We start from the raw sequence: 27995 nt of genomic DNA on the forward strand, positions 1-27995 counted from the left end.
TAAGCCTTGCCCAGTTTGACGCCACATCTCACATATCCAAATTAATAACAACATAAACACATCCCTTCATGTAAAGCTCTGCGCAGTGCCTGAGGCTTTTCTCCTCACAAAGCATATACACACACCCAGATCACAATCTTACTTAAATGTTACATGAAATCTCCGAACTAATAGTATGCAAAATAAATAAATAGATTGGAGTTGTGCCCCCCAAATAATTTCAGTAGAATTTTTACTATATTTGTAAATTACACCACGCCAATTATGAAATATTGACAAAATACTGCAAAATGTTTGTGGTCATGCGTTTTTCTTTAGGCTTTCATGTGAACATAAATTGCATTTACTGTTAAAGTAAAAATATTATTTACCAGACAGATTCTTATAGACTTAATATTCACATCAATTTTAAAACTTTTTTTTTTTTAATATACAGTTAGTATGAATGGAATGTGGCAGACTATTAAGGGATCTAATCATTCTGCATTCATGTGAAAATGACTGGAAAGTCTTGGGTTTCAAAAATTTCCCCAAGATCGAGGGTGACCAGAGGTGACCATGCCACCACGGAGCACCGCACCTGCTTGATATTCATGTTGAAGTCACCCTCAAAGTAAATCTATGTATTGTCATGGTTGAAACAATTAAAAGAGATCATTATTAAACATTTTCCTGCTAAGTTCGTCAAGTTTTTGATTATTATTAATCAAACGTTAAGATCACTTTAATACTTAATTCATTATGGAATCTTGTTATGCATGTATGGTGTCGTCCAATTGTTTAAAAAAAAAAAAAAAGAAGAAGAATCCCATTTCTCAATTGTATTTTAGAGTAGTAAAATAAGCATGTCCAACTCAAATTTTGTGTCAAATAAAAGTAGTGGACAGGAAGCGGCGGAGTGTCACACTTGCGTTAGTGATGTGCATTCCAGTTTTTTAGGTGAACTGAACCTTTAGAATCGGTTCACTCAAAAGATTCGTTCAAACAAATCGTTCAATGAATCCCCCCACACACACGCACAATGATACGGCTTTTTTTTTTTTTTTATATATATTTTTTTTTTATATATGTATATGCAGTGGAAACAACCCATACACATCAAACAATACAACTACCCCCCCCCCCCAAATTATTATATATAATAATAATTGGCTCGTTATAACAAGTTATAACATAAATGTTTATTACAATAATAATAATAATAATAATAAAAGTACATCTCAAATCAGCAATCAAATGTGAAACTGCAGTCGATATATTGAATAACAACATTTAGGCATATATATGTATACACGTTATTTAAAACCTACTATAAGTAAATCGTAAATCTACATTCTGGCTTACATAGTTCACGCCAAGATACGCAACATATTCACTGACTGATCTGTTGTTGCAGGTGAAGGAAGGCAGTTCACTCATTGACTCGTTCGCGAACAGGAAAGCCAGGATTCGTTCCCTCACTGATCCGTTCTCGCGGTGAACTGGAAATGCGAATCACTCAGTGAGTGATTCACTCAGTGAGTGATTCGTTCACTCACAGATTCGTTCGTTGGTGAACGGGAAATGCAAGTCGAAGTGACGTCATTTTCTTCTTCGTTTTGTTTTACGGCGAGGTGGCACCAGCTTCAATGGGCATTACCGACACCTACTGGTTGAAGTCATATGAACTGAAAAAAGAACGAATCACTGTAGGAAGTGATCCGTTCACTCTCGTTCACTGAAAAGAGTCGTCTGTTTGAACTGATCGTTCACTCACGAGCCAACACTAACTTGCGTTCGGTCTCACTGGTTTGCTCTCCCACGGCAGCCATTTTGGATCATCAGCGCCTGAGAGCAATTGTTCGGAAAAGGTAAGTTGACGTGTTTCCCCCCCACAAATTAGCACGATTTACGCTTCTGCCATTGCATCCTTTAGAGACGTTGTTTGAACGCGAGGGAAAAGAAGAAATAGTCAACCGTCTAGCTCTAAGTGCAGCGTCTTAGCCGTCATTCTTAGCTTGGCTAAAGCGAGCTCCAGTTAGCCTGTTTACCCCCCCTTGGCTTCAGAATCTCGACCCAGGTACGTGTATCGGGTTGCTTAGTTTATTTTATCTGTCGTGATTTTAATTGCTTAGCAGTCAGTCATTTCTTTTGTACAATGCGTTTTTCCCTAATGATCCGTTTCATGTAGCCTTACAACCACAACCAATCGATTGTAGCTAATTTTAGCACGACGCTAACGCTCGTCCCATACAACTCTGTAGTCCTGCCAGCAACACTAATGGTATAAATGTAAATCAAGTTTGCCTCTTTTAGAGAGGAATGTGGGATCAGGGAGGCCAGCCCTGGCCGCAGTGGCCTCTGAGCCAGCAGCAGTGGATGCAGTCATTCCAGCACCAGCAAGATCCAGGTTAGTGAGCAGGGCAGTGGGCACCTTCCACTTAAATTAATTTTTCGAATACCACCAAGTGTATGCCTTCATTGCATGCATGTGTCTGCATAGGTCAGGTAGACTGGGCTGCCCTTGCACAAGCTTGGATAGCGCACAAGGAGTCTACTGGATCAGAACCTAATATTCAGCCCAATGGACAGGACATCCCAGGTCTGGAACAACCTGCACAAGGCAACCGTGGGTCCTTCCAGGGTGACTCTGCTTTTGGCAGAGTGTGGCAGCCAGGTACATGTCTATGAACACAATTAGATCAATAATAATTGAGCCCTTTTGGCCAGTGAACCAACCTCCCTGAACTGGCAGTGGCCTTTTGTATTCATGGTATAATACACTAAGCTTATATGAGTATCACTTATTATTTATTACTTTTTGCATGCTTTTCCTTTAATGTAAAATCTAAATTAATATAACATTTGACATTTTATGCACTTTATATCTTGTTCAAATCCTTATGGGAAGATCTTGACTGCAAATAAATGTCTGCAGCGTGGTGTAAAGATCAATGGCCATTATTTTATTTAAGTGGATACAACTCAAAATACTGAATATGAAATCTTCAAAAAGCAAACACGTTATTGTCAATGTATTTATTTATGAGATCTGTCCCGAAGCAGACAACTTAGCATCAGTGAACACAGTTAGGTTGTGGCCCCGGGGTTACTGTTAATGTGGACCCTGCACATATGTTATAATTCGTTGCTGTTGGACAGAACTATCAGATCTTGAAAAATGAGATCCTTTTGTTTTATCTTTTAACATCTTTTAATTGATCTTTTGATTTAAAAGAGAATTTTACGCCTACAAAAATAAAATGTTAGTCTTGAGCCCTGTAAATAAATACAAGGTAAACTGCTGCTTTCATGTTGACATTTACCCCTAAAAATCTTTAGGCTTTAGTGACTTTGTGTCCCGCCAAGGGAACTCTCCACTGCTGCTGCCACTAAGATTTTGTTACACGATAGAAAATTTGGAACATGTTCAAATGTTGTCTGTTTGTAACAGTACTTGTGATCTCAACATGGGCCAAAGAGGTATCCTTTTTGATTCTCATGAAGTGATGACATTTTTCTGTTGGAGTAAATTTGATTCATAAGACACTTTCAGCTTACAGTATCTGAGTTTACCGCATTATTTGAATCTATCTCTTTATGTTCTCTCATAGCAGTATCAGTATAGTGTCATTAAACATATTCAGGATTTCCAATAGCGGTTAAAATTTTAGTTTATTTAATTCTGGAGTGTACACCAAAGACACCTGCCCTTGTGTTTCTGCCTGCCTAGGTTTACCACTTATATTAATAAAGTATTTTATCATGAACAGAATGGGGAATGCATGGCCAACGGCCACCGCGCCCTCCACCACCTCCTGAACAAACCTGGATTCCGCCTGGCTCAGCTCAGATGGATGTTGCGAACCCCAGTGAAGATGGCAACAGCCAGGACAGTGCAGAGTTCAACTCTGAAGCGCACCGTGGGGTTTTCCCCCAGAACAGCCATGGGTATGGGGCACAGCCCGACAGCTACGCCATGGCCCCCATGGCCATAAACCAGTTTGATTATCAGGTATGCAGATGAGGCAGTGAAATTTGTTGAAGCTTTTGGGTTTTCCATAGAAAACGTTGCCAGATCCAATCATCTAAGGTGTATCAGTCATTGCCTCCTTGAGGCGGTTGAAAGGATATTGGCATGTTGAGGAATCCAGCATGGTTTGGTTTTCTTTTCATAGATTTTGAGCCAAACAACATAACCAGCACAGTCGTGAGTCATTTTGGATATTTAGTATTCCAGGAGAAGACGACTCCAACCCGGCATTCAGCATTTTGGACCAGTGATTATTTAATGTAACTTTGATTTCTTTTGTGCCGTCTCTTAACAGCATGGAGCTGCTTCAGCTTTTGCCCCGCCGCCTTCTGGCTTCCACGCCCCATACTGGCAGGGTCCCCCTCAGAACAGACGGGATGCCCGACCACCTGGCTTCAGGGAGCGGCCCAGATCCCCTCTCCAGCTTCCTATTAAACAGGAAGCGCCACCGCCACTTGGTAAACTGCAAATTTGGACACAGCTATTGAAAACGTGCAGGACGCCGACCCTCGATGACCGGAGTTGCTTACCCGTGCTTTATGTGCTACAACTCCAAGATGAAAATGCAAAATAATTTTCCAGAGAGTTACTCTTAGTATTTTGAATATAAATAATTTCCACATTTGTATTTTCTAACGAGTATTCATTGCGGGAACCGAACTACCGAATATGAACAAATGCAATATTGAGTGATTAATACATGTCCATGAGTGCCAATGGCAAGCGTCAAGTGGTAGTATGTTGCACACTTATTTGGACCTGTGACCACTTCCAGATGCGGTGAAACGGCGTACGCTACCTGCCTGGATCCGAGAGGGGCTAGAGAAGAGGGACAGAGAAAATCAGAAAAAACTGGAGCGGGAGCGAATGGAGAAGGAGCGTGCTGAAATGTCCAAAGAGGATGACCAGGATCACGAAGTGGATGAAGGGGGTGACGGACCTCGTGTCCCGCGAAAGAGTAAATTTGTAAGCAGACAGTTTTTTTTAGGTGACATTAACATTTTGTCATAAATGTTCAGGAACTGTTTAAATTATATTCTTCTGTCTTTATCAGGACAGTGATGATGAAGCGAATGAAGACAATGATGAAGAAAAGCCTCCTGTAAAAAAAGAGTTTTTTGCACAGAGCCCGTCACCTCCTGCAGAAGATAGTGAGCATGAAATGACTGAGGAGGAAAAAGAATTCCAAATGGTCTGTCCTGCATTACAGATAATGTCATAGTTGGGAGAGCGCGACTGACTGGATTTTTGTTTTGCTATTTAAAGATGATCATCACAAAAACACTCCTCACGGAGATCCTTCTGGAAGTCACCAATGAAGAGATCCAGCATGTGGCAAAAGAAGTCCACCGCAAAGCAACACGAGGTCTGCGCTTATCTTGCCCGGCTAATGTATTCTTGCTTTTCACGCAAACAGTTATCATTTGGACAGACTCTAAGAAGTGCTCCATAATCATGTCCGGTAAAGTAGCAGCAGCTGGGCATCAAAAAAGTGGAATATGATCTAATTGGCATTGCCAACCATTCTCTGCTAATGCATCAGTGAGAGCTGAGCATTTGAAAGCTGTCATGGTCCATGGCACTAAAGGTCCTGCTGCCCAGCAGCCACCAACGGAGAGGAGCCATGTGATGCAATAGTGCAGAGTGGTTCTTTCCCTCCCCTCACACTGCATTGATGTGGATTGTCTAACGGAAGTTTGTTTGTTAACCCTCTCTCTTTTCTCCCATTTTCTTTCTTTATTTTTTTTCTCCTGTTACCAATGGCAGCTCGTGTGACTAGTGCTTTATCTGTGACCTCGCCTCCCCCCTCCCCACCCCACCCATTCTCTAGCGACTCTTGCCTTTGAGAGAATGGCAATATGTGTTTTAACATGTTGTTCCTGTTGTTGATGTGAATCAAAGCTCCTGCAAAACAGCTGGCACAGTCAAGTGCACTGACTTCTCTGACTGGTCTCAGTGAGTATCCGTTTTATTACGGCGGGCGGGAGGGAAGAAACATAATATATTTTGTTAATTAATTATATAGTTTGGGGGAAGATGGCAGGACAAATCGCCCAAATATTTAACTTAAGATGTTAAACTTCAAATAAATTAGTTTTTCCCCATTTTTATCATCGAAGCATGCAATTACATATTTGTTTAGACTTAAGATCTACAAGTTGCTAGGGATGCACGAAAAAAACGCCTTTCCTGTTACTTTGTACCGGTCCGTGGCCTGGTGGTTGGGGACCACTGGCTTAAAGTGACAGCAATCTGACCGTTTTTGTATTTCAAGCGGCTCTTGGGTCCGGTTTTGTTCAGCGGACCGATGAATGTTGTTTTTTTTGTTCGGTCAGTTCGTGCATCCCTACAAATTATGACTGAGTTAAAATTTATCGTTTCACATATGGAATGCAAGAATTTGATGTTAATTATTGTCCAACACTAAAATACTGGGCTTCTGTTGTGGCAGGTGGGCTGGGTGACTATGGTTCAGAGGAGAGTGCTGAGGAGGACGACCACAGCGCTCGAGGCTCAGAATCCTCCGACACTGATGAGGAGGAGTTGCGCCATCGTATCCGGGAGAAGCTGGATGCCTTCTATCGCAAGGAACGAGAAATGCAACAGCTCCAAGAAAAACAGGCTCAGGATGCTCTTCTTGCTCGTGGTGAGAAGCTATTGTCCCCAAAAGTTTCAGTTATAATTACTTGTTGTCTCCTTACATACTCATAACGAGCGTTTTCACTTTTTGTCTCTACAGAGGAGATGGTGAAGGAACGATTGAGCAGAGAAAGGCTTGAATATGATGAGGGCCAGTCAGAGGAAGGAAAAGAGAGGCAGCCAGAGCCCTTAGTAGAAAAGCGTAGGTCCCGTAGTGAGCTCGAGAGTAGTGAGGGAAGGCATTCGGGCAGGGGGAAGGAGAGATTAGGCAGAAGCGGTAGCGATTCCCCAGCCGACGCTCACAGCAGCAGCTCTCGATCGTCCTCCAGCCGCAGCAGCAGTCGGTCGTCCTCTTCATCTTCGTCATCATCTTCTCGTAGTTCCTCGCAATCCTCTTCCCCTCGAAGGAAGAGGAGACGTAGTCGATCTTCTTCCCATAAGGCCCGCAGGCGTAGTCGCAGCAACAGCTCTCGTAGACGTCGTAGTGAAAAGATTTGCGACAGGAGGAGAAGCAGCACGGAGCAAAGAGCGGGACACCGTAAGAAAGACCGCAGCGACTCCAGAGAACGAAGAAACCGCCGGAGTATTTCCAAATCCAGAGATTGGGACAAGTCCCGGGCCCAGGATAGCCGTAGTCGCAGCAGAGACAAGGGCAGGGCAAAGGAGAAAGATAAGGACAGGGAAGAGAAAGACAGGAGAAGAAGCAGGGATTGCGGGGACAGTAGTCACGGCGGCAAACACAAACAGAAGGCCTCCACCAAAGATGAAGAGAGGAAGCGAGATCGAAGCCGTAGCCATGAGAGAGACAAAAAAAGGAAGGATAAGGAGAGAGAGTCCGAAAGAAAGAAGGAGAAACCAAGGACTAAAGAAAAGACCAATCCTTCAGTTAGTGAGGAAAATGGCAAATTAAAGAAACGAAGAGAGACTGACTCTCACGCCGACTCGCACGGTGACAAGTACAGCAGGCAGGATAGCAAATCCAGCAAAAAGGGCTCAGCGAAAGCTAGCAAGAGACTGTCCAATTCCGATTCAAGCAGATCCCCTACGCCGGAACTTAGTAAGGAAAAGAAATCTAAGAAATCCAAACGTAGTCGCTCACGGTCAGTGGAAAAATCGCACAAGTCTGGTAAGAAGGCAAGCCGCAAACACAAGTCTAAGTCGCGATCAAGGTAGTATTCATTTTTTTCCTCTTCCATTCCTATTCTGTGTTCTCATTGTATGTCTAATTGTGATTTCTCCCAAGTCATCTTAACCGACATCTTTAAATCATGGACAAATGTTTTGGGAAGCTGACTATCAAATGCAGTTGTGTAGATTCAACATTGGCCCGTGTTGCAGTGCGCAGGCCTCTTCTGCAGTGTACCTTGCAAACATGACCAAGCTAGAAAGCTTTGGGGACCATTTTGTAGGTCAAAGGGAATCCACACATAACGTCCGACAGCATGTTTTGCAGGGTAGACTTTCAGAACAGTCATTTGTGAATAAAGTGTTTGTTACTTTAGAATATCTGGTGGGTGAGGCAGTATAGCTGTATACTGCATGTTTTTTTTCTTTGTTTTTTTAATCTGAGTGTAGGAGCGAATTATTAATCTGTTTTTGTGCATCCATTTTCAGGTCGAATTCCCCCAATCGTCGTAGCAGACACTGAGGATGTGCTTCCCCACCGCTAAATTCCACCATTCAAGTGGCTTGTCTCATTACAGAGGCAGTTGTGTAGGTGGTCATCCCTTTACAATTCTTTCTCCATTGTAAATATATTATTTTTAAAGTTTGTCTGAGGAAGCTAGAGGTCCTTTCTTGTATCATTGGCAAAGCATAAGTCTTAGCTGACACTATGAACACAAATAGTTTTAAATCTTAACAGGATGCACAGATTTCTCCACCAAACGTTATTGTACGATGTCCAATAAAACTATTTGTCCTTCTCGCCTCATTGGTCTCTAATGTTGACTATACTTAACATGAAAATTACAGTCATCAATTAAAAAGAAAGATGTGATTGTTGTAGGGTGTGAATTTGTGTTCCGTTATTTGTCCTGGTTGGTAGTATTTTACGTGTAAAGGTTTGAAGTCATGAAACTCCATGGTCGTTGCTAGAGAAAATGACAACAGTGGTTGCTATAGTGACGCTAACCTGTTTCTTGACTACTGCCAAGGTGCTTTTTCAGCAAAGCACTGTCCACCCTCTCCTCTAGCTCAAGAGGTGCAGCACTGTTTGAAAACGTTGAGGGATATCTGGCTTTGGGAGTGATATTTCATTATGCACCTAAAACGCATTGCCTTTTTCAAGTGGCTTATTTCATTGCATATATCTCAAAAGTTGACTGTTTAAGTATGCTTTGCACATCTTGCGTTTCTCTCACAAATTGATAAGTAGGTATTTCATCCATGAACTGACTGAAACATTTTATTGTAAGCATCTAATTGCATGTTTTCAGAGGTAAGAAGTCATCAGCGTGTTTGAGTTTTTTTTTTGCTGCTGCTTGGCTATTGAAAGGTTACAATGTTGATGCACATTTCTGAAAAAGCTCATTGGCTCAAATTACCTGAATAAAATTACCTAATAAATATTCAGCAATTATTTCTCATGGTCCCTGTGACTCCTGGTTTACTGTTATCAGCCTGTTGCTACAGTGAGACCGAAGAGATATCTTTTTGGGGATTGGGAAAGGGGAACCTTAAAACTGACAATAGTACTTTAAAAATCAAAACTAGAATTGATTTTTAATGCAGTATGATCAATTAATATGTGGCGTAGACGTTAATACTTAATGCGTACTTTTCTTTTTATCAACTCTTTTTTTAAACCTGAAGTAATTATTCGCAAGGAAACGAACTTTTTAGAGCAACTCAGTCATCAGAAAAACTAAAAAATACACGTGTCAGCACAAATAATGCAAGTCGGGAACCTTTGTGTACCGTTTGCTGTTTCTGTCCGAACAGTTATCATTAAAGTACCTGTCAGCCTCGAATGTCAAGTACTGTTTGTCATTTAACATGCTTGCAAACAAGTTTGGCCGTACCGTGGTTAGGTTGCGTTGCTGCAACGCAGTGCCCTTATGCGGTCTTAGCCAGAGACATATGGGTCGGCACCGATCTGGTTGGGCTGTGGTGTGTCAACAGCGGACGCTGTGGCTCCAGATGAATGTTGCGGAGCGGACAAAACCGAATGCTGTGCACCGTCAACTCAGGTACTGTGCAGGAGTTGTGTAGCATTGCATGCCAAAGAATCTCTTATATTAACAAACATTAAACACGATTGATCCAACTGGCAATGGTAGTTGTTTTATGTTTCTCTTGTTTGAACTTTAAGCTAAATTACAGGTGTATACTGATATATGAGAACTTTATGCTGTCATGATCAACCCTATTTTTGACATCTGTGTTTTTCCCCTGCAAAGTACAAGAACATCCCATCAAACCACAGTGGACCCTGATGAGCTGAAAAGGTTTCGATCACTGGCCAGCAAGTGGTGGGATGAAAATGGCGAGTTCAGAGCCCTTCACTCCATGAATGACCTGAGAGTGCCTTTCATAAGGTGCGTTTGTACAGATTATGTACTATCTATTTTAAATTGCACTGCTTCCAACATCTCAGCCAAGTAGTCTTTTAAATGTCTAAAGTACTCTAAACACAACCGGGGCTCATCTGTTCTTGTGGTATAATAGACACATTGAAGATGACAGGATTCCTCCACACATGTGCACATTTGCAGCCAATAGCATTTCAGCTTCCCTGGCACTGCATACTTGATTTATGATTTGATTGATAAGATCTGCTGCTGGGGCCGAGCATGATAATCGCGACTTGAGCCATCCTGCGCGGATGCCATTGCAGCTCTCCTCCTCTACCCCCACTATGGTCTCTTTGGTGCCGTTGATGTTTCGGCATAGTGACAGTCTGACAGATCCAGTGGCCGTGTTTTGAGTGTGGCTGATTTGCTTGATGCATTTCTGCCCCGAGGACATGTCTGAATGAGATGCAGCATCATTTTTACCATTGCTGCAGGGTTGTCACCTTCTGCCATTCTTACTGTGATGTTGTTAATGCCGCTGTGGTGCTTTCTTCTGTAAGGATCGAATGCACTTTTGGAATCATCCCTTGCACTCCATCGACTGAATGCGTACCAATCAATGGATTATTCTTCCCATTTCAGATTGCAGTCTTCTGTTGTCTTTGCTTATAACATTCATGTTTTAATTATTTTTTCCTCATTTTCCTGATCAGAGATAATCTGCTGAATGTGCACAAAGCACATCATCCTGGAAAACCACTTGCCGGACTAAGAGTTCTGGATGTCGGCTGTGGAGGCGGCCTGCTCACTGAGGTAGTGGCGTTTTATATATGTGTATGCGTGCAGAGCTGGTCCCTTCAACACAATTTTCCGCAATTGTTCAAATGACTTTCTTGTATGTCAGATTGCCTGGTCGGACAAAACAAAGGTCTGTCGCAGTGTGAGAATGTGCTTTCAGTAACCACTGCTCATCCTGACATATAACGCTAAACAATAAACATTGAACCGTCCGTCTAATTTGCGCTTTCTGTTGACATGACTGGTCTCAGTTTGGTGGAGTGGACAGTCGCTCGTTTACATTTGTTTATGTGTTTGTTAGTGTTGATCGCTGTTCAGTCGAGACGCAGCGCCTGTCTCAGCTTTCACTCACGCTGAGGCTGTACTAGCTGCACTGTGTGATCCGCAAAGACAAAATCAGGTCCCGTATTTATGCGGCTCACACTGACTGTCATTTAAATGCCGACACGGAAGCAAGTCACAAAGTCTGTCTGTGGCAAATGCAACTGGGAAAGTGTCTCTGTATATTTTTGTCAATGGAAGCCTTCCCATCACAAAAGATCAAGTTTAGGTCTTAGACACTTGCTTTGGGCTAAGAAGTTCACGCCAGGCTGCATTTTTAGCCTAAGTCCGTTAGGGGGCACTAAATTGCAATCCTAATCACTCCTGACTAATGTTCCCCAGCGTTTTTTGAGCCAAGGCACACATTCCACATAAGAAAAATCTTACAACACATCAAAATGACATCAAAAGTAAGAATACTGAAATAATGATTATCTTGTCTCAATTTACGCCCAAATTTACTTCGTCAATGTGATGTCTGGGCTTGTTTAAATTTAACACAAAGCTGATGTGGTTGTAGATAGCCATGAGTAGTATGTATGATCGAGTGTGTGTCTTTGCAAATTTCTTATTTTATTTTTTTATTTCCATACGCAATGATAATAATAATACATCTCTCCTTTGTACCACTCCACCTCCTCCATTCCTCCCCCAGCCTCTTGGTCGCCTGGGAGCCAGCGTGTTAGGTATCGACCCAGTGGAGGATAGCATTGGCACGGCACAGCTGCATTTGTCGTATGACCCCGATCTTGGCGAGCGGGTCGGCTATCGGGCGTGCACCCTGGAGGAGCTGTCGGCAGATGCGGCGGGAGGAGAGACGGACCGCGGAGACGTCCTGTTCGATGCCATCGTAGCGTCCGAGGTCGTGGAACATCTGGCTGACCTGGAAACATTTGCAATCTGCTGCAGCCACGTGCTGAAGGTGTGCGCTTGCTTCCAGCTGCTCCCTCAAGTCAGTTACTGCTCTGCATCCCTGAGGCACATATGGTGACATTATTAAGGTACCCTCTGCTGTGCCTCAATGGGAATATATTAGTTTGTTTTTCAAATTGCAGTTGGCAAGTCTCAAAAGCAAACTCAAAGTCTCCCTTTTGATTATTCCTTCATTGTTTCTACATGTATGCAGTTATTTGTATGATTATCTGTCTCGATCAGCACTTCCCACTTCTGATCTTGTCCCTATGCAGCCAGGCGGCTCACTCTTCATCACCACCATTAATAAAACCAACCTGTCATATGCCTTGGCTATTGTGGCGGCCGAGCAGCTGATGCGTATCGTTCCCAGGGGGACGCACGACTGGGAAAAGTTCATCAGCCCAGTAGATCTGGAGCGCCGTCTAGAGTCCAGTAAGTTACCAGAGGGAGCATCAGAAATGCGTCGCCATAGCCCCCGCATTTACTTAACAGTGCTGTGAAGTATTTCCTCCATCCTGATTTTATTACGATTTTAATATCCCTAACTGTTATTGTGTTCAAAACAAGTTAACCACAGTGATTATGATGAGTGATGATGTACCTAATGTGAAAATGAGCCTTGCCTCTTTCATCATTTTTTAAAAATATTTAATTGTGCAGGTTAAGGTGGAAGTCAGTCCAAACATTTTTTTTTTAAAAATATTTAATTGTGCAGGTTAAGGTGGAAGTCAGTCCAAACATTTTCTTTTTAAAAATCCTTTCTGCGCAGCCCAACTAGTCAAAACACGGTGTTCTGTTTAATGCTTCGTATGTGGAATATAGCATAATAGATGCCAATTTTAATTTCTCCAAACTCTTGGTTGATTTGAACATTTGTATAACATTAAGTGTGCACAACTTTTTCATAATTTAGCCGTAAATATTTACAGCATGTCGCTGTCTTCTCTTTTGCCTTCTTTGACCCTCATTTTACTTCCTCCTCCATCAGATGGTTTCTCAGTGCAGTCGGTCCAAGGTATGATGTACAATCCAGCATCAGGAGGCTGGAGCTGGATCAACAGCACTGCCATCAATTATGCCCTGCACGCTGTCAAATTGGCTGAGGAGCCTAACTCAGACCCCAAAATGGGCAAACCGGAGAACTCCACAGCATCACACAGCTGAGCCACTGGATCTAGACATTGGTCAAGTTATTTTGAGCCAGGTGCTGGTTTGCACATCTAAGCAGCAGACAGGTATGCAAATGAGTTCATCAGAAGCAAAGCTGCAGCTCCACATTGCATGTGTTTGAATGCTCATAGCTCCTTGAGTCACTGAATATTCTGAACATGAGCCAAATATGTTATTTGTGTTGAGAATGCAAACACTAAATAGGGTTTTCTGCCACAAGCGTGAGTATTTTTAGCGTGGAAGCAGGAAGAGGGGGAAGTCACATGCTTGTGAGGCTTGATATCATTTCACGTGCCACTATTATGTAATACGACTAAAGGCAATGGTATAGAATAAGTCACGTTTTGTCCGATGTCTGAATAGATGTGATGTGATAGCTGTTTTCAATTGCTCTAAATGTATTTTGTTGGAATCCAACCTCATACAATGGGGAAATTATTATTTCATCCCTTCCTGAATTGGTTTGCTCACTTTAAAATAAGCTGTTCTGAATCTCCAAATTTTGTAGTTAGTTATAGATTATGGTAGTTGACAGACTATCAGTCAAAAATGCAGAAAGAAAATCAAATTCAAGGCATGGATGCATCTTTCAACATGACAACCACCCAAAACCTACATCCAGGGGGGGAAAAAAGAAAAGTAGTGGCGCACAAAAAAAGCATATTGAGGTTATGGCACAAGCATCTCTCTTTTGATGTCGGAATAAAGGAAAATCTGTGAAGTGAGCAGAAACTTGGGATTTCCAAACTGCAGCCAAGAAACTTGAAGGATTTAAAGACTTTCTGTAATGAGGATCAAAATCCCTTGCAAGGTCTCATCGATGTGCTTGCCAACAACAGTTTCTCTACTCAGCACAGTTTTGACTGAAATTTAACTAGGTCTTCGCCTATTTTTTTTCAACTCTAGCTACCCACGCCATGCAACCTTGCATTTAATAAATACTGAAGTAGTTAAGGCTTTTTATTTACACAAAAGTCATATTCGACTCCAATATTATTCACAGGAGCACTTCTCCTTTGCCAAAATAATCCATCCACCTCACATATCTGCTCAAAATAAAAGGCTCACTCTAAAATGTGCGCTTCAAATACAGAGCACAACTGTTTTCACCATACATGAGTGTTTGGAATTTGTGTTTGTTCATGATGAAGATAAATCAATTTAAGAAGAACATTTGAAATCACACTAATAATCATGACATTTTAAACACTAACAGTTGGCAATTTGCCACACCTCGCTCTTCTTTTCTGGTGTGTTCAGTCAATAAAAGATGAATTTCGAAGTAGCCTTTATCGCCCTAAATTATTTCTGTCAACAAAAAAAAAGTTTGGACACCTCATACTATTATTTTCCCCTGCGCGCGCGCTCAAGCCGCGGGTGCGCGCCTGTAAGTTGTGGCACTCATGGGACACCGACGCAGATCACCCCGCTGCTCTCCCAAAAGGTGATCTTATTGACTTAGACAGGTCACCACCTGTTGACCGCCTCCACGATGTTGGAAGGATCTAAATGAAATCTTATTTGAGCAAGTTGTTCGCAGCCATCTGTAGGCATGCCCGGCCAACGTTCTCCCTCAACGCGCGATGGTCGGCGGCTTCAACATGAATTACCTCTTCTACTTCCGAGTGAGTGCAATACTACATTTTTTGACAAGACTTTTTACTGCTTAAAATATGTCACCCAGCAGAAGTTAAAATATTGCATTCTGCAATGAAGTTTCTTTGTCTCACCGATTACATAAGATAGAGCTTTAAGGGAATTTGTAGCAACATCCACGTCTACCGTAGTTAGTAAATAAAAGTATAGCCAGTGGTTAAAATATAAAGTAATCACATGTAATGTACACATTTAAAGTATAGCAAACTATAGATTATAATAATTTTAATCAAAAGTAAACAATTATGAAAGATGAATTTTAGATGTACAGTTTCTCAAATATTTGTCTTGAGTTAGAATTACAATTTTATTTAGCACTGGTAAAATGTACTACTTTTAACAGCCCATATAACACAATAAGGCCCAACCATCCGCGCTGCCGGTTTGAGTTAATCTAGTGGGCTACTGGTCTCACTGGGATGAACGGGCTCGTTAGGGTGGGGTGGCTCCTCCACGTTACCAAACAATAGACCGGTGGTGTTAAGTTGACGCTATTTGCTACACTGCGACCGGATCTCAACCGTACTCTGCCAAAATAAAAGCAATGAAGACCAGGGACAATTGTTAAGAGGGGGCAATTGTAAGACTTGCAGGAGCAAGTTATAAATGACCTGATTCACCCTGCACATGCTATTGTGGATAAAGTACTGTTATAAAGTAGACATTTATTTGAGGAAAGTCTATACTTTGTATGAATTGCCGGACAAACATAGTACCTGAATAATACCTGAATAATGTCAAAGTGTGAGTGAGTTAATTTTTTGTGAGAAAGAAATTGCATACATTGAGCTCTTGCACCTCATGCCCATATTTAAAATGACATTTTTTTTGGTCATACGTCTTGACATTCACCATAGTTTAATCTAAAATGTAGGGTGGTGTCCATCTCAAATATGTTCATTTGAGCTCCTTAGGCCATTACAAATCTGTAAGAGATTCTCAAGTATGCAATAGAAAATTACATGACTGATTTGGATTTGATCGTTTTATTCTTGTTCGTGCGTGGATTAGAAGATAACCAGCGTTAGACTTTCTCCCAATAAGTGAACACATGAACTTCAATTAAAAATTATTTTGGAAAAACGGGACCGGAAGTCAATCTCTCAAGCTTCTCCTTAACCTGACGATGACAGACGCTTCAATGGAAAGTGAACTCAGGGGGCGATGAGAATCAAGAAGAAGGGAAATCGAAGTATTTACTCCTGGTAGTTTTGCGGAACTATATGAGCCCTCCAACACATACTCGCTATCATGCCGTAGACCGGCTTGTACATGAAGCCTAGCGGGGAGCGAGGCGCCGAGGAAGAGGGCCGGTTGTGACCGACGGAGGGAGGATGTACTGGGCTGCTGGCTTCGCCTCTTCCCGGCCGTGTGTGGTGGATCTCGGGCGGAATCACAGCCTCCCCCTCGGGCTGTGTGTGTCCGAGCAGCCGCAGTCGTTGTATGGATATATCATCGCCTTCCCTTTGCAGGACTACGGTGGCATTATGACAGCTCTGGGCTCCGACTCCTGGTGGAAGAAGACCCTTTACATCACCGGGGGGGCCCTCCTGGCTGCTGCAGCCTACCTCCTGCACGAGCTGCTCGCCATCAGGTATTCTCGATCGCTTTGCTTTCCTGACCCCCAGGACATCAGTGCTCTTGTGAAACTTATTCAATCTGACCATTTAGTGTTTCCGTATCACAAGCGTTGCTTTCTGTTTGTTATTCACTGGGGATTCCCTGTCTGCTTCCTCTTTCCAAGGGCACGAGTTAGGGAAATATATATATTTAAATAACATATAAATCACGCGTCCGCTCATGTGCCATCTCCCGTGCCCGCCCATTCGCCACCTGAGCGTGACTAAAACGAAGCCCTCATCGGTCCGACCTTTAATGAACCCCCCCGCCCCCCCCGCTGTTGCGACTCCTCACATACACTGTTCAGTATCTTCTATCCCTTTAGATGTGTAATGAGATGTGATCAGTCCTTGGGATACCACAGATTAATGGAGAGTGCTAGGCTGGCAATTATGGGATTATTTTGGGCTAGACTGGTCCAGAGGAGTAGATGCATCCGGTGTAAACAGTGTCTCGGGTCCTACTTCCACCGTAATAATCTTAACCTTGCATTCCGTGCACAAGAACTGCCGCAGAATCACGTGCAGCCCACTGAGGCTGAAGCCAACCTACCAGCATCATCTGTTTGGGACATGTGATGTCATGTTGGCGTAATGCAGTTGTTGTTATTGCTGTTTTTCTTGTTGTTTTTAATGTAATGTAGCCGATGTGGAGGGCCCGGAAGATGACACGTCGTAGATCTCTTAACATAAACCCTGCAATGTTCGAGGTTTGTGTGACTGGTAGAGGAGCTGTTTCAGCACCACTGGGCAGTGGACAGAGACACAAAGGCAGCCGACTCAGCGCGAGAAGTGAATTTACGTTCATTTTCTTGTCATCAACCAACCAATAGTAGAGCCAGCCAATCCTCTTTCGGTTTTAAGCAGTTTGATTTTTGGGCCAGAATTAGAATGAATTTCCGAGGTTTATTTTTTTGTATACTTGCCTTCATTCAGTCAATTTTTCTTTGCTTTGCACTTTGACTATGAGCAAATATTTGAAATATGCCAATGAACTCATCTCACTTTACAACAAGCTGTTTAAAACAAAACAAAACAAAACAAACATACAACATCGCTCACAATTAGTATAATATGATAACACATTGTTATAAACCTTTAAGGAACTCATGTTGGAACACAAACTGTGGAGCAATACGTAGACAGTCAATATTTCTAGCTATGCAATATTAATGACTCATCAACAAACCATTTTATGGTTCAGTGAAAAGTGATCCTTCTGGAGATTCCACCCTATGTCAGCAATATGTATGACTACTGTAGGTACTCTTGAAGCACGTTATGAGTCTTTTCTGAGAAAAATGCCATATAAATGAAACCTACTTAATTACATTTGTCAGGTCCCTTTTGATTGACAATGTGTTTATGATTGTTTTCTGGGGCTGCATTGTGTCACACTTTGTGATATTTTAGGTACTTGATTTTAGTACAGGAATCTTTAGTGCACTTATAGACACAAAAATACGAAATCAGTTGTATTGCAATTGAGTCACTAGAAGAGTCACCTAACTTCCTTCAATACCCCAAATATAATAGTGTGAGTGTGAGTGCTTGTCTGTCTCTATCTGTGCCCAACTGAAGACAAGTCCAGGGTGTCGTCCCGCCAACCCCAAGTCATCTTGGATAGGCCCTGCATCCCTAATCAGAATAAACTGTATCTATTAGTGGATGAATCTAAATTGTTTAAAATTGTCTAGATTTTGTTGGTTGGCATTTGATTCCATGATAATTATCATCAAAGGTGACCGTAAAGTGATTAAAAAAATCACCAATGCTAATGAACCCCCAAATTATGCCTGAACAGCCTCCAAACACTCTCAAAAGTGAGTACATTATTTGCGCTCAGTGTATGACTGCATTACTTGAGTGATACGGGAAATGTCCAGCCATTCTTGAAAACTGTGCGATGACTCAGTCAGTCAAGTATTGATCGGTTTACAGATTAAACTGATTTGGTTTGATTTTACTCACTGACGGACAATATTACGGAACGACAAAGAGAATTAGACGAGCTTCATTTGACTACCAAATTCTCACTGTGTGTGCAGGAAGGAGCAGGAGTTGGACTCTAAAGATGCCATCATCCTCCATCAGTTCTCCAGACCAAAGAATGGTGTTCCCAGCCTCTCACCTTTCTGCCTCAAAATAGAGACTTATCTGAGAATGGTGGACCTGCCCTATCAGGTAACCGTCTGTGCTTTTTGCTCCTAAAACTATTAGACTGTAAAACAGAATGACTCTTTCCTGTTTGTAAACAATTCTATTGACCGTATGTGTGTTGAATTGGATTGTTGAGGATAAGCGCTAAAAAAAAAAAGAAACGATGGATGGCCTCTGACACGCTGTTGTGTGTCTCCCTAGAACTATTTTGATGGGAAACTGTCAGCACAGGGCAAGATGCCTTGGCTGGAGTACAACTACGAGCAGGTCTCAGGGTCCGAGTTTATCGTTGACTTCTTGGAAGAGAAACTGGGGGTCAACCTCAACCACAACCTCACGCCGGAGGAGAGAGCCGTGTCTCGAGCGGTCACCAAAATGGTTGAAGAACATCTATACTGGTAAGGCTATCCATGTAGTTTTGCAGCTTTGAGGATGACTGTGTTGTCACATTAATCACCAATCATAAATTCATAACATGAAAGAACATTTGAAGAGAAGTTACACCTACAGTTCCATGCACATACACATTGATTTATTAAACAGGGAAAATCCAGCTGTATTTATTCATCTCAAAAGGCAGCCATCTTGCCACTTGTTGTCGACTGACAATGACATCACAGTTGCCAGGTCTTAGGTCACAACCAGTCACGGCTCACCAGTTTTTTGAAGCTGAGCCGTGATCGGTCGTGATCTGAGATGTACAACTGTGATGTCATTGTCAGTCAACATCAAGTGGCTAAATGGCCACTCCCTGATATGGATATAAATGGGTGAATTTTGCCACTTAACTCATATTCCACACACACTATAATAATCAGAATGCCATGTTTAGACCATGGGGGCACATACAACATATTGTAAAGATTTTTTCAGGGTTGACTTCCTCTTTAAAGTATGGAAACCTTGGCCCTGTTTTGGAATCTCTTACATTGTGTGGATATACCTAATGCTGTAGCTGATTTCTGTCAAGCACTCATTATTGTTTTTTTGGGGCAGCAGTTTTGCATCATGGTTACTTTCAAACTGTTTACATCTACCTTTACGTAAATATATGAATGACAAAACAGTAATAAGATGAAGGAAACACAATAATAGCATTCCAATGGTGAGTCACTCCACCTTGACTGAGCGAGAAGGACTCCATTTATCAGAACTCACTTTCCACACTGAAGCCTTGAGTGTTTTTCCATTACTTAGATGCTCCACTGACACACACACACGGGCACACATACCTCTCAGTATTTTGCCTCACGACATCCTGACATAATCTCTGGACTGTACCTAGTGCATGTTGTGTACAGTAATGTTCAAAAAGTGACCACCCATCCACAGAGGTCATTGCTTGATGCCTCTCACTCATTTTATGATTCCTTGCTTCTTCTGTCCACCCTGTTCCGTGTTTAGACTTCCATGCTCACCTCCTGAATGAATTATTGATGTCAGGGAAGGGCAGTGCTGTGCCATGCTGCTGCTTTTGTAACAAGATACAGGCTAAGAAGTACGGCTGAAATATTTTGAAAAATAATTTAATTGCACCCCTGTTGCGTTCTGTTTTTATATTTCTGGTCAAGGACACATTTTATGTTCCTAAATATCATTGAATTGCCATATTTGCTGCTCATAATGGGACTATTAACTATTGTTTTATAATTTGAGGCTACGTCTTAGTTGGGTTTGCTGAGTTTCTGAGCTCTAAAGGCTCTGGGAAATTTTGGACAGACTTAATTAAATTTGTGTTTGATAAAGGATCATCTTTAATGTCTATAACATGTCAGTGGTACTTAAAGAAGTTCTTTTATCATCATTAACAAAAGATCGTAAATATCCATATTCAATGTAGTCCTCTCCTAATGTTTGATTTATTTCCTGATTATTTAAACAAATTAAAATCCCTGACAATAGATATACTATTGTATTTTTAGCCGAGTATTGACTGAATGTGGCCCGATGGATAAAATGCTGTAGCATGCTTAATTTTGGAAACGACAGTGATGATGTAATGGGTCACTTGCCTGGCTGCCACACTTGGTTCAGTTCTCACTCCGTGACAAACCAGGCTGTACATGACTGGGATCGTTGTACTGATGTGCTACAGAAAACGGATGAATAGTGCATGCTGGGCAGGGATGTGTTCTGCATAGTCCTTAAATAAAACTCAGTGTGCACTATGCATGGGATACAGCATTTGAAAAGTGCAGGATATAACACCAACTGAATATTTATTCATTTTGGTCATTGTGACCAAGGTCCTTCTGCAAAAAGTTTTTTCTAAAAGAAACACGCAATTTCCAAGTTTTCTATTTATTTTAATTCCCCCCAGATTCGCAAATATTTCTATCAGTCTTAATGGGACTCTGAACATTGCTGCAAATTTATGTGTGTTTTGGAAATAGGATTATACAAACGTTATTTAACCTCTTAGGCTGAGTCTTACTTCTCCAAAACACTCACTCATCTCTTTGAAGCGGAACAGTTGGGTGCACATTCAACTCAGACTGATTCAGCCTTTGTAGCGGACTAATGAATTACATAAGCGAGTAGAAAAACAACCCTCACTGCCCCTTTAGCTAAATCCTTTTTTCTATGTATATATATTTTCGTCACTTAACTTGCACTCATTGGCTCTTTCAAATCAGCAAAGAAAGAGCAGCATATACGCTCAGGGACGAAGATGATAAACAGGAAGTGGTGTGTGGCCCCTCTAGTCATCAGGCCTAACTGTAAAACAAGCCAGATGCTTTTATCCAATTTCCATCAAGCAAGCAGAAGACCAGACGTTTCGTTATAGTCTTATCATGACTACCCTGACTACCTATAGAATGATGCCATTGTACTAAACGTCTCTCCTCCCAGTTGGACTGAACTAAAAGGTCAGTCTCTAATCTCTTTATCCAAAGACTGTGTGAGGAAGTATAGGTGTGTATGTTTATAGAGACTTAATCTTGTTAGTGTCTGCACGCAGGAGCACTGACAGGGATTTTGAGTCCCTTTGAAAAATAATAAAACTCTCCCTGCATTGAAAATAGTATTTTCAATTGCTTCTGTCAGTCTAGAAGTCTCCCCTTCAACTTAGAGCATCCCTGTCAGGATGCAAAGCAGCAAGTTGGATAGATGATAAAATTGACCAGCGCTTCTCTGTTCTCGGATTGATGAGGTTGAGCTAATGCTATGGTATTGTATAGCACTGTTGATTATTGTAGTTGTACTGCAGTTTTTCATCATGACCGATATTTTCCATTATTAATATGCTACGAAGCTGAACAAGGTAACCAAACTCGGAGCTGATGGGCTGAGGAAGCAGTGCTATTTTGTTGATTAGGTCAAGGGTGGTTCCCAGATACAAAGCTGTGTTGTTAACAGGATGCAAAGATTGAATCTTTGAAAACAATGCAGCACATAGCCCCATGCTGTATTAATAAAGGGCTCATCTCCTCTCTGAGGAAGGAAATGGGGTGTTTTGATGCATCTCCACCAGAGGGCGCTAGTGAGGCACCTGAGATTCTCAGTATATGAAAGAGTGAATCCAGTTAATTTCAGAAATGATTTGACTTATGGCACCAACGTGAACAGGTCAAAAATCAGTTTATCTATAAAACTTGGCATGGATTTGTTTCACTGTGTATGTTATGTTTTTTCAGGACGATCGCCTACTGTCAGTGGGTGGACAACTTGGAGGAAACCCAGAAGCTTCTGGCAATGAGTGGGCCTCTTAGCGACACACTAAAATGGCTGCTGAGCCGCCTGAACGGCAGCATGGTACGCAGGGAGATGTACGGCCACGGCATCGGTCGCTTCTCCAAGGAGGAAGTCTACGCCTTGATGGAGAAGGACATGAGGACACTGGCCACCCTGCTGGGTAGGAGATGATAAGTTTAAACATTCTGGGCCAAATCTAGTGGAAAGTGCAGTGAAGGTTTCTTTCTTTCTGTATTTTTGTAGAGGAGCACATGTAGAAAGGGGTGTATGTGTCGTTGTGGGAGTGAACACAAGCTGCTTCCCGGACAATTTAAGCGGCTCCTCTGATTCCTTTTAAAATTAGAGGCATACAGAGGTCCTATTTTTATTCAGGGTTCCATTCTGACACACACCACAGTGCAAATTTTCAAGGGCGGGGCCAGACAAGCGTTTTGCCAACAAACTCAATGTTCTTCACATAATTAAAATGATACTAGCGCATAAGTTTTGAATTTGGATTTTAAAACGTGTACACTTTTTTAGTGTGCTTTGAAACTTTATTCATTCATAGTATTCACTCTGATAATAAAAGATACAAACAAATCTGATTACCGTATTATTCACAAATGGGAATAAAATGCTTTTCAAGGGTAATGGGGTTGGGGCGGGGGGGTTATACAAGGGGTCGTATTAATCACATGAAGACACAGTAAATGGGGTTGTCTCTTCCGTACAAAATATAGGTGATAAGAAATACTTCATGGGCTCCAAGATATCCACATTAGATGCCACAGTGTTTGGACATCTTGCTCAGGCCATGTGGACACTGCCTGGTACGCGACCAGAGCAACTCATTAAAGGTTTGTGCAATGTAATATTAAATTAGAAAAAAAAGAAAATTAAAGAAAAATCTGAACTTTTGTTCTTCTGTGTTTTGAACTAGTACTACTTAAGATCAAACTGAACTCTTGTGTTGTCATAGGGGAACTGATCAACCTAGCCATGTTCTGTGAACGGATGCGAAGGAAGTTCTGGCCTGAATGGTTTGTGGAGGTAGAAGATCTTTATTACGATGGAGACAGCGAGAGCAGCCGCTGCACGCCGTCGCCGACTGGTCTGCTTGACTTCGGGCTCTTCTCCAGAACTGACACTTTGGACGACAGCGACGGCAGCAGCCACTCGGCCGGACACACGCACGCACACACGCCCGGCTCTGACCACTCGCTATTTGACTCGGATGTGGGCACGGGGTCGGACAATGAAACCCAGCTCAAGGATGAAACGATGCCCGACTTGGAGGTTTGACGTGGCGATGGCTGACAGAAGGAGGCTGATTGGAGAGTGGAACAGCTGTCACCACAGCCTGCTGAGCGCAGAACAACAGAATCGCTGTTCAGACTCTCTTGAATACCCAACATGTTCCAGCTTCCATTTTGGACAGTGTGGGTATTGAGATGCACAGTAACAAAACTGAACCACTAATTTCGCATTTTACCGTCCAGTTTGTTCTTTCCCAAAATGTCACAACTGTCACGGTGGCATTTTGTCTCTGCCTTATTTGTGTGGTCTTGTGATACAGAAGAAGGTGTTGGAGATAAGCAACAAGTAAACAGCTCGGGTTTGTGCAAGTTCAGCGTCCATTTTACCAGTTGTCTTAATCTCATTCCAACATTTTATCATTCTAGTCCATGTGGGCTTTTATATATGGAAAGACTACATATCACATGTATTTGCATGTCTACGTCAAATTACAAACAGGACCGAACTTCTTTGCTGACTGGTTGAATGGAAATGAATTGATCAGCATCTCTGTGCCTGTTCCATGCATTTTATTTTTGTTTGTTTGTTTTATGTGTTACATTGGAGCTTTTGGTCATTTGCAAAGCGGTTGAGCAGGGTGGTTGTAGTTAATAAATATGACCACTAGATGGCAATAGCACCTAGCCATTAATTAAGTTAAGAAGGCAAAATAGCATTGTTGCTACCATTTAGAAAGTCATATTCAATTTTCCTACTCAAAACAGTACTTTCATACTAGTACTAAATGCAGCTATAGTCCTGCCACCGTGCTTGAATCAAACATGGTTGAAAGTTTGCGCTTTAGTTCACCAGTGCCGCTTTATTTTTCTTCATAGAAGATCTTATGTGTCAAATACATATATATTTTTGTTAGTCTTTTATTTATTAACCTTGAAAGAGAAATTATTTTTTTGCACTATTTTATTTTTTATGTATATGAAAGCTTGGAGAATAGGACATTTGAGTTGAATTGGACCGAACAAACAGATTATAATGCATTTAAGTCCTAAAACAGTTCGTGCAGAGAGCTTTTTGTTACTAAAACCTGCTCTGTGTGGATGTGAATGTTACTGGATGTGTGAATGTCATCAACTGACCAGTTGTTGGAAAGTCTTCATTGGATGCACTAATCAGGATACCAAACTAACTTGCAAAACTGAGGTAATAACTGTAAGAGGACTGTCACTTTTAGGCTACTTTCAAATATTTGTGACAAACGCAAAGGGTCAGCGTACCACTTTGTTCATGTTTTCTCCCTTTAGTTTTTCTCCTCAGTTTGGGGCACTTTAAACTCAAAATGATTGGATGTAAACCCTGCAATCACTGATGTACATTGCAAGATTTTCCTATAAGTCATAATATATTTGATTGTCATTCTTTATCATATCTCAATATTATCATTAATGTGTTATTCTCCCCTGACTGGCTGGGAGAAATCACATGGTTCCAGTTCCTGATTGTGAGGTGTGCTGACAAAGATGCTCATTGCCCGATAATCGTTTTTTTTTTTTTTCAGCCCTCTTCCATTTGTGAAGAATCATCCCAAGCATATTCGTAACTCATTGTGCTTCTTTTATAATGCACTGCTTTCATATCTAACTCCCATTAGAACTGCGTTCACCCTCCAAAAGGAACTAAAACAATCTTGTTAGGTTAAAATGGTGAAAACATTTTTACAGTGGTGCATGTTGATGCCAATGACTGCGACAGTATGCACCTCAGAAGTTCATCTACATTGTATGCAGCTGTAGGATTAATTTAATGTTAACCCTGGCTTGTAGCCTAACTGAATTTGGACTGAGTGTAACTCAAAACCAGGGTGTAACGCTTTTGCGCATGGTGACAAGCCACCTTCGATACTAACCAGTTCAAGAGCTGGACAGAGGAAAAAAGGCCAACAACTTCCATCATGTTGTCCTGTGGTTTGTCCCCTTCAAACTCTTTCTTCCATTTGGACTGCTTTCTACCAAGCCATATAAACGTCTCAAACCGTGTCATCTCTGTTGGTTTAATGTAAATATTGTATGTGTGCAAAAGTGTATCATGTATGTAGAGCAGACTGATCGATCACACTGTGGCTGTGTAGTCAGAAAATGGGTCGACTGACTTATTTCAATAAAAGGCGTTGACAATTTTAAAAGTCCTCTCTTTTGTAAGGCAACATACGGAAAGAACTTTAAAGAAGAATTTTAAAAAGTCAATACCTTATCTGCCTATCTCTGAAAATGTGCATTACCGACTAACTGTTATAAAAAAGTGGGGCTATAACAATCACCACCAGAATGAAAAAGCCACTTTGTGAAGAAACACAATGATGTCCAAGCCAAAATCGAGTCTATAAAGTTAGGCGAAGTTGTCAAGATGGGTTGGAGGGCACCTGGCATAAATATGTCAAGCGGTTAAACAATTAGCCATCATTAAAAAAAAATGAGAAAATGTGATATAACTCTAAAATAAAATGTCGGCGGGCGTCAGTGAGGATAAAGTTGGTTGAAAACAAAAGGAAGGTGTGAAAAGGGTGAGAAGTAGCAGGTGGTGGGAACAAGAAGAGGCCAGAGGAGTGGCAAGAAGTTTCAGAGGAGGAGGACAGGAACTTAAGGAGTCGTGGGTGCAGCGAGAAGAGGGCTCGCTCGGACTGACAGAGAAGGATGTGAGAAGGAGGCAAAAAAGGAAAGGAAAAGGAGGAGGCGCTCGGGCAGGCAGCCCGCAAGGAGAAAGCGAGGGCCACGGATCAGGTAGCGAGCTCCTCGGGGACGGAGCAGGTGCGAGCTGCGAGCGAGGCCTTTGGGCATGAAGGGGCTGCCAGAGCTTAAAACAATCTGCACGGCTCCTTTTTTTTTAATTTGGCTTTTTTGAAGAGCCCACCCTCCTCTCTGTCTCTGTCTCTGAACAGATCAGCGAACCACAAAAAGAGGTAAACAAAGCTAAATTAAACCAGGGAACTCCCTCGGTAGAGCAAAACAAATTAGTGCAAACAAATTACACAGAGTCAACACACAAACAGTCGAGCATCTGTGACTCTTTGAACTACTGGAGCTGGTGGAGAACATCTACAGTGCTACTACTATACAGTACATATTTACCAATACAGCTTAAAATTATTTATTTTTCTGACTTTTGTGCCGTTGTATTCCCACTTTGTGGGGACGGTTTGGGCATGACCTTTTACTGTTACTGCCAGACTTTATGACGAGGAATAAAAGAAGGGAAAAAATTAAATGACCACTGAAGCGTGAATGAGAGGGCCTGGCTCACCTTCGAGAGAGAGAGAGAGAGAGAGAGAGAGAGAGAGAGAGAGAGAGAGAGAGAGAGAGAGAGAGAGAGAGAGAGAGATTAAACATGGGGTCAAAATGTCAGCCATATATTATTATTCTGTTGTATTTTTCTTTTTTTTCCCAGTGTTTGTCTTTCAGCTCAGTCAGACACCTCCCTTGGCCCCTTGGGTCCTTTTGGCCCTCTGGCTGTGGCTTTGGCCTGTCCATCTGCCTCCCACTATGCAAGTCTGGTGGGAAGGGGTCCGTGGAAGACCCCTGCACCCTTTTCAAACCTCATCCCCATGCAACGCCCTCACCAGCCCGGGGGCCAGCTGCTTGCTTGCCAGAATGTGCACATCGCTGCCAGGTGCGCCCCGGGACTCGCAGGAGGAACACCACAACACACACTCACAATACCAACACATATGCTCAATAAGCCTCTTTACAAATGGAGGCCCTACAACACACATGGTTGTACGATTTGGGCCAAATACAAGACGCACACACACACATAGACACACAGACACCCACACACACGCATGCACGCACACACACACACACGGAGCTGAGACATTGGCCAATGATTTAATTTACAGGCTCAGGTGTTTCTCCACAGTCCTTCATAATGGCCTGAGCTTAGAGGGGTGAGGCACCAACAGGTGGCGCTGTTTTCTTAACTAATTGCAGCTTTAAGCTTCCAGATTACTTTGGCTGGCCTATTCAATTTTGAAAAGAGTTTGTGTGTATGTTTGCCTGCATGCATGCGTGTTGGGCCAAGGCAAAAGCAAACGAAGCACCTGCTTGAGGCCATCTGACCACTAGGGGGACCAAAAGCAATTAACACTCAACAGAGCTTGTTGAGTTTCGAGCAGTGTTGTATTATTTTTTATATTATCTTTGAAGTAGTATTGAAGCGGAACTGTGCAACTAAATGTTAAATATTGTCATTAAGGTAGTTAAT

At 42.1% G+C, this 27995-nt stretch overlaps 3 protein-coding genes across 7 annotated transcripts; all 3 read left to right on the forward strand.

Annotated features, from left to right (window-relative positions):
- Positions 1–1744: 1744 nt before the first annotated feature.
- pnisr (PNN-interacting serine/arginine-rich protein) lies at positions 1745–8654 on the forward strand. Of its 4 annotated transcripts, none has more exons than XM_037273530.1 (12): positions 1746–1850; positions 2296–2389; positions 2483–2656; positions 3753–3994; positions 4308–4470; positions 4788–4978; positions 5067–5204; positions 5279–5378; positions 5915–5968; positions 6465–6659; positions 6753–7821; positions 8267–8654. In XM_037273530.1, the coding sequence occupies exons 2-12, from the start codon at positions 2302–2304 to the stop codon at positions 8298–8300; spliced, it is 2448 nt and encodes an 815-aa protein (XP_037129425.1). In that variant the 5' UTR covers positions 1746–1850; positions 2296–2301; the 3' UTR covers positions 8301–8654. The 4 variants fall into 4 exon arrangements, with proteins under 4 accessions (XP_037129428.1, XP_037129425.1, XP_037129426.1 ...); XM_037273531.1 differs by having other exon boundaries at positions 1772–1850; positions 2300–2389; XM_037273532.1 differs by lacking the exon at positions 1746–1850 and having other exon boundaries at positions 2282–2389.
- Positions 8655–9494: 840 nt separating this feature from the next.
- Positions 9495–13996, forward strand: coq3 (coenzyme Q3 methyltransferase). The gene is made up of 6 exons (XM_037273932.1): positions 9495–9843; positions 10054–10191; positions 10881–10980; positions 11942–12208; positions 12474–12633; positions 13190–13996. The coding sequence occupies exons 1-6, from the start codon at positions 9650–9652 to the stop codon at positions 13363–13365; spliced, it is 1035 nt and encodes a 344-aa protein (XP_037129827.1). The 5' UTR covers positions 9495–9649; the 3' UTR covers positions 13366–13996.
- Positions 13997–14221: 225 nt separating this feature from the next.
- faxcb (failed axon connections homolog, metaxin like GST domain containing b) lies at positions 14222–25920 on the forward strand. Of its 2 annotated transcripts, XM_037273931.1 has the most exons (7): positions 14222–14996; positions 16500–16621; positions 18695–18830; positions 19008–19204; positions 22445–22662; positions 23225–23341; positions 23464–25920. In XM_037273931.1, the coding sequence occupies exons 1-7, from the start codon at positions 14955–14957 to the stop codon at positions 23784–23786; spliced, it is 1155 nt and encodes a 384-aa protein (XP_037129826.1). In that variant the 5' UTR covers positions 14222–14954; the 3' UTR covers positions 23787–25920. The 2 variants fall into 2 exon arrangements, with proteins under 2 accessions (XP_037129826.1, XP_037129825.1); XM_037273930.1 differs by lacking the exon at positions 14222–14996 and having other exon boundaries at positions 16120–16621.
- The last annotated feature ends 2075 nt before the right edge of the window (positions 25921–27995 follow it).

Source organism: Syngnathus acus, chromosome 16 (assembly GCF_901709675.1).
Source record: "Syngnathus acus chromosome 16, fSynAcu1.2, whole genome shotgun sequence".
NCBI classification, from domain to species: Eukaryota; Metazoa; Chordata; class Actinopteri; order Syngnathiformes; family Syngnathidae; genus Syngnathus; species Syngnathus acus.

Bases quoted from the DNA above. Each gene is read 5' to 3' on its own strand.
- pnisr (XM_037273530.1), top strand. From the start codon at position 2,302: ATGTGGGATCAGGGAGGCCAGCCCTGGCCGCAGTGGCCTCTGAGCCAG. The intron at 2,390-2,482 runs GTTAGTGAGCAG...GTGTCTGCATAG, and splicing joins CCAGCACCAGCAAGATCCAG to GTCAGGTAGACTGGGCTGCC. The intron at 4,979-5,066 runs GTAAGCAGACAG...TGTCTTTATCAG, and splicing joins TCCCGCGAAAGAGTAAATTT to GACAGTGATGATGAAGCGAA.
- coq3 (XM_037273932.1), top strand. From the start codon at position 9,650: ATGCTTGCAAACAAGTTTGGCCGTACCGTGGTTAGGTTGCGTTGCTGC. The intron at 10,192-10,880 runs GTGCGTTTGTAC...TTTCCTGATCAG, and splicing joins CTGAGAGTGCCTTTCATAAG to AGATAATCTGCTGAATGTGC. The intron at 10,981-11,941 runs GTAGTGGCGTTT...TTCCTCCCCCAG, and splicing joins GAGGCGGCCTGCTCACTGAG to CCTCTTGGTCGCCTGGGAGC.
- faxcb (XM_037273930.1), top strand. From the start codon at position 16,362: ATGTACTGGGCTGCTGGCTTCGCCTCTTCCCGGCCGTGTGTGGTGGAT. The intron at 19,205-22,444 runs GTAAGGCTATCC...ATGTTTTTTCAG, and splicing joins GTTGAAGAACATCTATACTG to GACGATCGCCTACTGTCAGT. The intron at 23,342-23,463 runs GTTTGTGCAATG...GTGTTGTCATAG, and splicing joins ACCAGAGCAACTCATTAAAG to GGGAACTGATCAACCTAGCC.